Consider the following 12576-nt stretch of genomic DNA (forward strand, 5'->3'; position numbering starts at 1 on the left):
CTATAGTTGTGTACATTTTTGTTCTGTAGCAGTTTGCCTGTTTTCAGGAGGTAATCCCTAGTGAACAAGGTAGGTTCATAAATGAATAAACTTGGAAGATTTAGTTTGATCATGCTACTGCAAGGCCTCAACAAATCTTGTATTTGTGTATGAGGTTACTGCAGCTAACTTATCCAAGCCATTCCCAAAACTATATTCTCTATTCTTGGCAAGGATGTTGCTTGCTTTTCCAACTATCAACTCTTCATCCTGTGTACTCTAGTCAGTGCCTCAATATCCTCTATTACCTGGCCAAGGCTAGCTCTAATTTTAACAAAGCTTGTGACTTGTGACATTTCCTAGTTTTTCCTACAGCTGTTTTGACCTACACAATGACTGCTACCTAGCAGCAAGATCTTTCTTTTTCTACTCACCTCAGTTTCTGACTTATCTCTTAAATTCTTATTAATGACCTGCTGCAACCTACTTTCTTCTACAGCTGAAAGAAGCTCCATCCTAACTACACCCTTTCCACCTCTTTCCTCTTATCTTCCCCGACTTTCCTTCTGCCCTCCATGCATCAATGAACTTCTCTAATTCAGTTGTCATGTCTTTACTCTCTATCTGAAAGGCCCAAGTCTTTTCCACTTGCTCTGAAATCTCCTGTCTTTTACACACAGCCCACATATTCAAAGGAGAGCCTCACTAAGAATCCCTTCTTCTCTTCCATAACAGTTGCACTAGCGAAACCACAATTCTCAGTACCCAAACACCAGTGCCAAGCTATTAACAAACCTGCAGCAGCATGCACACTTTTCATCTACGGGCATACTATTTACAATGGTTTACTTGGTTTATATTCACTGATACACATAAAAAAATAAGGCCTACTGGTGGTGACTTGTAGCATTAAATAATCTTATACAAATTCAAATGAAATCAAACCTTTATTAACTCCTTTAGATAAACACTAATTGCTCCAATACTTCAACTTCTAAATAAAACTGAAACACAAAAAAAAATTGAGATAAAGTTTATCCAGTGTTTATCATAAACAAATTTACACCTGAGCATGATTTCACTTCTTTCAAAATTTACGCTTTCAATGAAGAATTCAACTGGAACTATGAAACTTCTGTAATATAAACTGGAACAGGCACTAAGACACTTATTTGCTATATAATAAAGACGAAATTAACTGTTAAAACCCCATACATAGCTTGGCTTCATAGCACCATGAAATGATAGCATCTCATCTAGTAACATATAATTCCATTTGTAGTTATGTAAACATGCTCATGTCATTTCTGTTTCAGCAGGTGGTTAAGTAGGCCTGCCTCTTTGCACCACACATGTATTTTTTTTAATTTTTATGTCAATATTTTGACAGAAGAAAAGTCAGAGCTTAATATCTCGTTAACATTAACATCCGAGACGGTGCTTCCTTAGTTGAAGTGTGGTGGGAAAAGCAACTAGCAACAGCTTTGTTGAAAGAAGAAAGAACCATACCAGCATTTTTCTAAGGAATCTCAAGAAAATATAAAGCTGAATGACAAGGTGAAGACACCAATTCTTCCTACTACTTCTAATCACCAGCTCATTGTCTTAACAGTTATGCTACAGAACTCTGGTTTACATACCATCCATTATGAAACATTATGAACTTTGGAGTTTCACAATGAATTGCTTGAAATTGTTTGGAAATCAACACCAGCTTTGAGAAGACAAGGATAGTGGAGTCTAAGTCCTGTTAACAAAACCTATAAATGTTCTCAATTTAGTATCTCTACTGATTTTTTAAAAAAGTGCACAATAATTTCAAACAAGAAAATCATTATATAGAGAAAGCATCATTTACACATCTTCCTTCTCAGAAAAGAGTACAGCTTTGGTTTTTATTTGAGTTTACCTTTTATATCACAGTTCATTTCATCAAGTATTTGGTAACCACCCATAAGATGCTCACTAAAATTATCTTTTACACATGCTGAAGCATAGAAATTTGACTGACGATGTATAATAAAACTTAAATAATTGTCAGACAAAAGATGCAACATATCATAAAAAAATAAAACATGAGTAATTGACATGCGCAATCATAAAATCTTTTTTGGTAAGGATAATTCAACAAAATAATCTTACTTGGGGAATGCTGGTCACTCTTTTCTGTTAAAGATAAGGACAAGGCTCCGGTGTCTTCCAGCAGAGGTGACTGTGTGTCAAAGCCAAACTTTCGGCATAGTTTTGATAGTTTCTGTGTAAGTCGATGATTCTGTACAGGGAAAGATAATTAAAAGAGTGATAAATTAATTGTCAAACACAAAACTGAGACTGGGTAGACTAATGACATACAGCAAAAATATTAGCTCACATATTAAACAAGGAAGAAATTGTCCTAAGCTTGGCAGCACATCACATCTTATTTCTGCTGATTCTGATTTGTAAATTGTTTGCATTCAATAAATGCATCCATTTGCTACTTTTAACTGTGTTCTTGAGAATTCATTTCAAGTACAAAAAAGACATTTTAATGAGTGTTCATATTTTAGATTCACGTTTGTTGAAGAAGGAATCAATTTTAGTATGGAAAAATAAGAAACGATAAATAGAAGATTTATGTGGATAATTAAGGAAGTAATTTCTTTTCCTGTTTTGCATGAGAAAGAATATGTGTAACATGATGTGTTGTATCTACTTTGTTTAAGTTATCATTACAAAAAATCATCAGTGTCGGCCATTTGGTGTCTAACTACTGGATAAATGCCTTCTCTAGACATTTTGAAGTACTACAATCTTCAACTGTGTGAATCCAAATTGCTTCTATTTGTTTTCTAATCTTGTTGACAAATTTTCCATCAGATTGTTGTCTCAGTCTTTTCTTATCACTTTAAATCCCTTGGTCCATTTGCCATCCATTTTTGTGGCTAAATGTCCTGTCCATCACTATGTTATTTTTACTACAAGCATAATTATGTATTTTGCTCCAGTCAGTTCACTGATAAATTTTATTGTTTTTCTTTCTTATCTAGTAATTTCCAACATGCATCTTTCCACTGCTCAAATACCCACCCTCAATTTTTATAACAATTTTTGCATTAAATGTCCATGTCTTACTGTCATAAATCAAAACTGGAAAACAGAAACTGATTGTAAAGTTATGCAAGAACTGGAAAACACACACTAATTGTATAGGTTAAGCCAGAGCTGGAAAACACACACTCCTTGTACAGTTATGCTTTCCGACATATCAGAAACTTAATTTTAAACACTTTATTAGCTTACCAACCCCCCACCCCCAGATAATTTTTACTCTGAAATTTCCTGGCAGATTAAAATTGTGTGCCAACAAGAACTTGAACCTGAGACCTTTGTCTTTTGTGGGCAAGTGCTCTACCAAGTGAGCAATCTAAGTACAACTTATGAGCCACCCACCTTAACTTCATTCAGTAGCTAATCTCCTACCTCCTATGCTTCGCAGAAAATTGGAAGATAGGAGATGAGGTACTGGTGAAAGTAAATCTGTGACACTGGATTGTGAGATGTGCCTGGGTAGATCAGCTGGTAGAGCACTTGCTCTCAAAAGACAAAAGGTCCCATGTTTGAGCCTTAGCTCAGCACATTCTGCAGTTTTAATTTTACAGGAACTTTCAAATCAGCATTCACTCCACTGCAGAGTGAAAATTCATTCTAGAATTTATTTTATTTATTTATTTTTATTTATTTTGTTGTCTACCTGATCACTGACTTCTGCTGCCCCAAATGTAAAAACTGTTTCTATGATTTCATCATTAATTTGTGCTATTTTCTTTTCAATCCATTGATTGTGTATTATTTTAGTGACATTTTAATTCATTTTCAATTCCAATTCCAGACATGCTCTATTCAGTTGCTCTTTTTGTTCCTTTTGTTCCTCTGCAGTGGTAGAAAATAGCCCACTGGCATCATCAAAATAAGGTGGTTCAATTATGTTCCATCATTACATATTCCTTCTTCATTTTTCCAGTGAAAATAGTTGTATACATCCAAAACGGACTGGAGAGAATAGTTTTGATGATATAAAATCCCCTTGTTGTCTACCTTTCAATTCTGAATATCTCATTATTATAATTAAATCTATTGGAAATTTTACATTTTTCAATATACTAGAATAGGTTGAACCAATCCCAGTAAGGCAAAGGAGCATCTGGCATTGTGTTTAATGTCTATGATGTCATATCTTCTGAACTATGAGACGTACAATGATATAATACTGTAGGTACATTCAGCAGAATATTTGTATACTGTCTGCAATATGTGTTGCGAATAGAGTTAGTAGCAACGAAGTAATAAATTGAAACATCAAGCATGATGTGGCAGTTTTTCTTCCATCTCACTATTTATGAAGTCATAAGACCTGAACTACACGATGTATAATGATATAATATTGCAGGTACATTCAGTAGTACTTACCACAAATTTCCAAAATTTTGTCTGTAAAACTTGTCATGAATAGAGTTAGTAGTAAAGAATTAATAAATTATTACATCATGTCTCGTGCGGTACTTTTACTGCAGGAAAAGTAGTAAATGTTTTTCTTTCATCATTTTGTATGTATAGCCAGTGAGAAAAAATTTCATAAAGGTTTGAAATTACGAGTAAAGTTTATTGTAAGTCACTAAGTGCTCTCATTCTCAAATACTGGCTGAATAAGGTCTGGGAGTTCATGCATCCAAGCTGTACTTCTTTTTCACACCCACCCCACCCCTTTGACAGGTGGGTGGTTCTTACAGCCACAGAGATTGTTGCCTGACCGTATGGTATGTGTGTACCAAGTTTGGTTGAAATCAATCCAGCGGTTTAGGAGGAGATGTGGAACACACACACACACACACACACACACACACACACACACATTTTTATAATATGTATGGATATATGCTGTGGTGCAGCGAGTGCTGTTTCAGCACAAGCTGGATATGACAAGAGAGAAAAGCATGAAGTTAAGGGAATGGATGATGGCAGCTGAGAATGAGGTGTAACGAAGACTTAGACCAGGCAGATGGCAAGAACAGAGGATATGCTGGAGAGACGATTCCCACCTGTTCATTTAAGAAAGACTGATGCTAGTGAAAGGATGGAGAGGAGGAAAGAGAGAATCCAGATACCATGGCTACTACTGCAGCTTTTGATGTCAGTGATATACAGAGTGTTTAGCAAATGAGTAACTCAGTCCACATTTAGCCATACTTTAGCAGTAGCAATTCTGTGGATAGATAGAAGCTTAGTTGTATTCAACAATGGAATATACCTGGCTGCTTTCATGCAGAGCTCAGTTTTTCATTTGATAGGAAATTATAGCAAGTGGACTGCAGTTGAGGGTTTTGGATGAGTGTATAGCGTACACCTTGCACCTAAATGGTCCACTGGGGTGGAATTAGGGTACTGCATACAACAGTTGGGTGATGGAATAATATCCAGGAGAATGAAGCTAGAATTTTATCTAAGACAGCGCTCATAGTGGGGAACACCACATTTCCATTAACTCTCAATGATGTGTAAGACAATATTTGGAACATTTAATATTAAGTAACAAGTATAAGGGCATTCTAAAAACAATAATTCAAGGTGCAAGCCCATAACACTAGCTCAATAAAATCTTGCAACACACATTTGTTACCTCAGCCTGAAGCTCAATCTTCAGTTCTTCAAGGGTGTCCAACTGAACTTGCAGCTGCTGCACAGTCAAACGTTCACTATTCCGTGCTGCAACTACAGCAGTGGTGTCAACTGTATCTGTAGCAGACATATTAAGCTTCTCCCTGCAGTACATACAACAAAAATATGTAATGTAAATATTATTCTTACCTATTTCTAGATCTGGTTAGTGACAAGAACAAATATCAAGAATTCTTGTAGTGTGTATGACATTAACAAACCCAAAACACAAATGTACGAGTAATACATGACTAATTAAACCAAACTAGGACATCAAAATAATGCTACATACATAGTCCGCAAGGCACCATATGGCGCATGACAAAGAGTATCTTGTACCACTGCTAGCCACTACCTTTCCTGTTCCATATGCAGATGGTGTGTGGGTAAAATGACTATCTATATTCTTCTGTACAAGCCATGATTTTCCTTATCTTATCAGTCCTTATGTGATATTTATATTGTTGGCAGTAGGATCATTCTGCAGTCTGCAACATATGGCAGTTTTCTAAATTTTCTCAATAGTATTTCGCAAAAAGAAAGCCTTCTTTCCTCCAGGAGTTCCCAATTGAGGTCATGGAGTATTTCTATAATACTCGCACATTGACTGAACCAATCAATAAAAATCTGGCAACATGCCTCTGAATTGGTTCAGTGCCTTTCTTTAATCTCAACAACTGGGGATCCCAGTTTTAAGGAGAATTCAAACTTTCCACAAATCCTCCCAATAAACTGAAGTCAATCAATTGCCTTCTCTTCAATTGACCCCACATGCTCATACAATTTCATGTCACAATAGGACATTGTATTAAGGTTCCAGTATCACTGCTTAAAACATTTGTTGGCTACTACGACAGCTGTTTAAGAAGATTTCGATTGTCAAGTACATGTGTATACAAAGTTTGAGAATTACAATGTACTATAGCTCTACACGAATTTTAGACTTAATTCTTTATAAGTGAAGAATTTCATAAGTTATTGAGGTATTACTGAAATTGGAGTCATAATTTTCACTATCATGAATTACACAAACAACTAAGTCATAATTAATTTTTTTATTTATTTCTAATTTATGTACGCAAGAGGGGGGCTTATGTCTACATTGTCCTGATGAACATAAAACATCTGTTGTGATTGTATCTGGTAACTATTCTTGTTATATTTCACATGAAATTCTAAAATCTTGATTTCACATCAATTTTGTACTGTTTTATACCATGTGGCATAACACTGTAGATATTTCCTGGAATTTTTTTTTTTCTGACAGTTCACACCATAAATGTTTTATATTTATATAGTAACAGACTATGGTCAGAGGTGATTATATCTTTAGGTACCTCAAGTACTTCTATCCCATCTTTGGTTCTCAACATATGCTGATGTTGTTCTGACACATAAATAATACCTGGTGTGACTGTTCTTGTTACATTTCACATGAAATTCAAGAAATTTTGGTGTCACATTCATTTTACACTGCTAGGTTTCATACAGTAGGGTGTCACATTTTAATGTAAAATCATAAAATATTTAGCATATTTTATGACAGCTGATGCCACAGATGCTTTACATTTACGTGACAACAGACTTTGGCCAGAGATGACAATGTCTTTAGGAATATTTCGCATGTGTATCCACTCTTTCTCTCAAAACCTTTATCGATTAAGTCAATTAAGTTATCTAAATAATGTTTGTGTTTGAAACCGGAGTGTTCATTAAGAATCTCTTTAGAATATTTTTTTGTGTGACTAAATACCTCAAGTTCCTCCCAAATGTAGCAATAACAGTCATACCAGATATTATTTACACATCAAAACAATGTTGACATAAGTTGAGAACCAAAGATAGGACACAAATACTTGAGATACCTAAAGATAAAAATCACCTCTGACCACAGTCTGTTACTATGTAAATTGCCAAAAAACATTACAAGAAATGTCTACAATATTATACCAAAATATTATGCCAGATGGTATAAAAAAAGCACGTGAAATCAAGATTTTAGAATTTCACGTGAAATATAAAAAGAAGTTACCAGATACAGTCACACCAGATATTATATGTATGTCAGAACAAAGTAGACATAAGCTACTTACATAATTTAGAAACATAAAAAAAATTAAATACAACATAGTTGTTTGTGTGATTCTTGATGGTGAAAATTATGACTGCAATTTCAGTTATACCTCAATAACTCACAAAATTCTTTATGCTTATAAAGAATTAAGTCTAAAATTCCTGTAGAACTATAGCACATTGTAACTATTGCACTTTGTATACGCATGTACTTAAAAATGGAAATCTTCTGAAACAGATGTCATAATAATCAATAAATGTTTTAAGCAGTGATACTGGAACCTTACTTACAACATCTTTTCAAGATATATATTTCACTGCATGCCCAATCATCAGGAAACATTTTATATCACTTTTCAATGCTGTACCTAGATATTTAACCAGCAGTCAGTCAAACAGCACACCACTAATTCTGCATTTGAACATTGCAGGATAGGTTTTTGCCATTAATCCTCATTAACTTATATTTTTCCACGTTTAGAGCAAGCTGCCATGCACCAGACCAAATAGAAATTCTATCCAAGTCATCCTGTATCCTCCTACACTACCTGAAAGACAACATTTTCCCATATACTACAGCATCATCAGCAAACAGTCACAGACTGATACTCACCCTATCCATCAGATTGTTTATGTATATGGAGAACAAGAGTGGTCCTATCACACGTCCCTGGGGCATTCCTGATTATACCTTCACCTCCAATGAACCCTTTCCATCCATAACAATATACTGGAGACTATTACTTAAAAAGTCCTTGAGCCATTCACACACCTGAGAGCCTATTCCATATGCTCAGACCTAAGTTAACGTCCCTCAGTGGGGCCCTATGTCACATGCTTTCCAGAAATCTATGAATATGGAAAATACATTGATGTCTCCAAGTTCAAGGCTTTGAGACAGACATAAGAGGTTGGGCTATCACACCTGGAGAACTGCAACTTAATTTATTCCCCACTACATGTCATTCTTAAGATATTTTCACAGGCTTTTTATAGCATACTTGTTTTGTAAAAGATAATCTATTAAACTACCATGGCTATTGGCAAATGCTATTCAGAACAAATGGCTACAGACAGATTGTTCACATCAATAGAATTCAATATCATACTTCTAAGAACACAATGGAACTTAGCTATACCTAATACCATGCATATTCAGAAGATCAGTTGTAGCAATATGTGAGACTGGATAACTTACAAAGTAGCTGATCTTGGAAGGAAAAATCAAAAGAAACTCAGGAAATCTTACATTATAATGATGGCCTAGAGCCCACAGTTATGAGGTGGTTATAGAATGGATCACAGATGAATGACTAGTGTATTGGTTAATATATCAGCCACATAGTACAAGCTATTCATAACTACTGTGTTATTGGTAGTATTGCCAGGAATATCACTATGCTGGAGTTAATTTAGCATTACACATAGCTTAACACCATACAGTGGCCAAAAAAGGATATAATGAAGGGTCATTCAATAAGATGAAATTCCTAGATGAAGATACAGTAGGGATATACAAAATCTGATCAAAAGTATCTTGACACCACTATGTAATGCAGAATTGACCACTAGATTTCACAGGAGGTGGACCTGCCTATATAAAAGGAAACAGGTAGTACTGTGTTGTCAGTAGAGAAGCAGTAATAGCAGAATGTATCAGCCAGGGGAACATAGTGACTTCAAATGTGGTTTAGTCATTGGATCACACCTAAGTTACTAATCCATAATGGTCATTTCAACCTTTCTAAAGCTGTCCAAGTCAATTTTTGGTGATGTAAATGTGAAACGGAAATTCAAAGGAACAATCATAGCTAAGCCTACAAGCAATGGAGTGCAATGATTGAACAGCTTCTCATAAGCCACACATTTCCATAGTCATTGCAAAGGGAAAAGTGAGGTGATGTAAAGAGTAATGCCATTGGACTGAGGGTAACTGCAAACAAATGATTTGGAGTGATGAACCACGCTTTACCCTGTGGCAATCTGAGGGAAGCATTTGGGTTTGGCATATGCCTGGAGAATGTTACCTTGCATTATGTATAGTGCCAATAGTCAAGAAGGAAATGCGGTGTTACGGTATGAGGATGTTTTTCATGCTTATGGTATAGTCCTCTTACTGCACTTAAGAAAATGCTACATAAAGAAGGAGTTGAACACATTTTACAGCATTATGCACTACACACAATACAGTAAAACTTCAGAGACAATGGCTACTCATTTCAGTATGAAACAAAGCTGCCATAAAGCAGTACAAATGAGGCAATAGTTTGAAGACAATAACATTCCTGAAATGGGTTGGCCTGCCCAGAGTCCCAATCTGAACCCAATGGGACACCTTTGGGATGAGTTAGAATATCAACTTCATTCCAGACACTGGGTCGAACATCACTACTTTCTCTGGTTTCAGCTCTTGAAGAAGACTGTGTTGCAATTCCTCCACAGATATTCAGGCACCTCACTGAACCTCCCCATCAGAGTTCAAGCCCACCATAAAGGCGTAGGGTGGGGACACCGCATATTAATGTCCACCAATAGATGTCTGGATACTTCTGATCAGATACACTACTCCTATGTTCATAAACCACTGTGTAATGGTGAAAATGGGAGGGAGAGGGGGGGAGGGCTAAATTGTGGTACATCAACACAAGACACACTTAACATGGTTTACAAGGTCGTTAATGTGTAAATAATGGGGTGGGTAGTGGCCTGTTCAAAATTGGGAGGGATTCTACCTTTTCCCCTCAGAAATGTCATGCTGGTGGTCTAGGGTTAAAGTGTAAGCCTGGAAAATGAGAGATCCAGGATCAAATTCAGATCAGCCCATGGGAATTTTCAGTCTGCCTTTAATCCTGCCTTCACATGTCAACAATGTGAGGTAGCAGGAATGTCACCTCGTTCAGGTTCCACATTAAGCTGGAGGTCCCCTTTCCCCATTTGGATAAATGGGGCAGGCTAGGGACATGCAAGTTACCAAAGTGGTGTTAAATTGAAAGACTTGCGCATGGCCTTTGAACCACATGAATTACTATTATTACTGTTATTATTATTACCCTTATCATAATCATTGGGCCGACACATCCCCTGTCATACATTACAACCTTACCAATACTGATGAAGTGGACTGATGTGGCAGTGCCCTGTGTTTTCATTTGGAGCTCTGCCATCTTGGGAGTAACCACACCATTGAGTGGTGTCAGACCCCTGCCCCCCAGCCACTCTCCCACCCCTAGAGGTACTGTGGTGGTTACAGTCTATATGGACAATGTCCTTCAACAGTATACACTCCTGGAAATGGAAAAAAGAACACATTGACACCGGTGTGTCAGACCCACCATACTTGCTCCGGACACTGCGAGAGGGCTGTACAAGCAATGATCACACGCACGGCACAGCGGACACACCAGGAACCGCAGTGTTGGCCGTCGAATGGCGCTAGCTGCGCAGCATTTGTGCACCGCCGCCGTCAGTGTCAGCCAGTTTGCCGTGGCATACGGAGCTCCATCGCAGTCTTTAACACTGGTAGCATGCCGCGACAGCGTGGACGTGAACCGTATGTGCAGTTGACGGACTTTGAGCGAGGGCGTATAGTGGGCATGCGGGAGGCCGGGTGGACGTACCGCCGAATTGCTCAACACGTGGGGCGTGAGGTCTCCACAGTACATCGATGTTGTCGCCAGTGGTCGGCGGAAGGTGCACGTGCCCGTCGACCTGGGACCGGACTGCAGCGACGCACGGATGCACGCCAAGACCGTAGGATCCTACGCAGTGCCGTAGGGGACCGCACCGCCACTTCCCAGCAAATTAGGGACACTGTTGCTCCTGGGGTATCGGCGAGGACCATTCGCAACCGTCTCCATGAAGCTGGGCTACGGTCCCGCACACCGTTAGGCCGTCTTCCGCTCACGCCCCAACATCGTGCAGCCCACCTCCAGTGGTGTCGCGACAGGCGTGAATGGAGGGACGAATGGAGACGTGTCGTCTTCAGCGATGAGAGTCGCTTCTGCCTTGGTGCCAATGATGGTCGTATGCGTGTTTAGCGCCGTGCAGGTGAGCGCCACAATCAGGACTGCATACGACCGAGGCACACAGGGCCAACACCCGGCATCATGGTGTGGGGAGCGATCTCCTACACTGGCCGTACACCACTGGTGATCGTCGAGGGGACACTGAATAGTGCACGGTACATCCAGTGTAAGTCAACTACCCTGGCCAGCAAGATCTCCGGATCTGTCCCCCATTGAGCATGTTTGGGACTGGATGAAGCGTCGTCTCACGCGGTCTGCACGTCCAGCACGAACGCTGGTCCAACTGAGGCGCCAGGTGGAAATGGCATGGCAAGCCGTTCCACAGGACTACATCCAGCATCTCTACGATCGTCTCCATGGGAGAATAGCAGCCTGCATTGCTGCGAAAGGTGGATATACACTGTACTAGTGCCGACATTGTGCATGCTCTGTTGCCTGTGTCTATGTGCCTGTGGTTCTGTCAGTGTGATCATGTGATGTATCTGACCCCAGGAATGTGTCAATAAAGTTTCCCCTTCCTGGGACAATGAATTCACGGTGTTCTTATTTCAATTTCCAGGAGTGTATAATCCCAGTCAGACTCTAAACCAAATTCATGGCTGATTTAGCCCATTTGTTAACTATTATGTACCACAGATCCCTTCCAGCTACTGTTCCCAGTAGCTAAAAGAAAGCACAGGTCACACCTGTCTACAAGATGGGTAGCAGAAGAGGTCCACAAAACTACCATCCAACATCCCTGACATCCATTTGTTATAGAATCTTAGAACATAATCTGAGCTCACACATAATCACGTATCTTGAA

The 12576-nt window shown here is 38.5% G+C and overlaps 1 protein-coding gene across 1 annotated transcript in view; it reads right to left on the reverse strand.

Annotated features, from left to right (window-relative positions):
* LOC126252096 (centrosomal protein of 290 kDa) overlaps positions 1-12576 on the reverse strand; it is a 187141-nt gene that overhangs the window by 121514 nt on the left and 53051 nt on the right. Inside the window, exons 11-12 of the mRNA XM_049952959.1 lie at positions 5636-5777; positions 2122-2251 (exon numbers count right to left, since the gene is read on the reverse strand). Of these exons, the coding sequence (XP_049808916.1) occupies positions 2122-2251; positions 5636-5777 (272 nt within the window). The remainder of the gene's footprint in view (positions 1-2121; positions 2252-5635; positions 5778-12576) is intronic.

Source organism: Schistocerca nitens, chromosome 1, assembly GCF_023898315.1.
Source record: "Schistocerca nitens isolate TAMUIC-IGC-003100 chromosome 1, iqSchNite1.1, whole genome shotgun sequence".
Lineage (NCBI taxonomy): Eukaryota > Metazoa > Arthropoda > Insecta > Orthoptera > Acrididae > Schistocerca > Schistocerca nitens.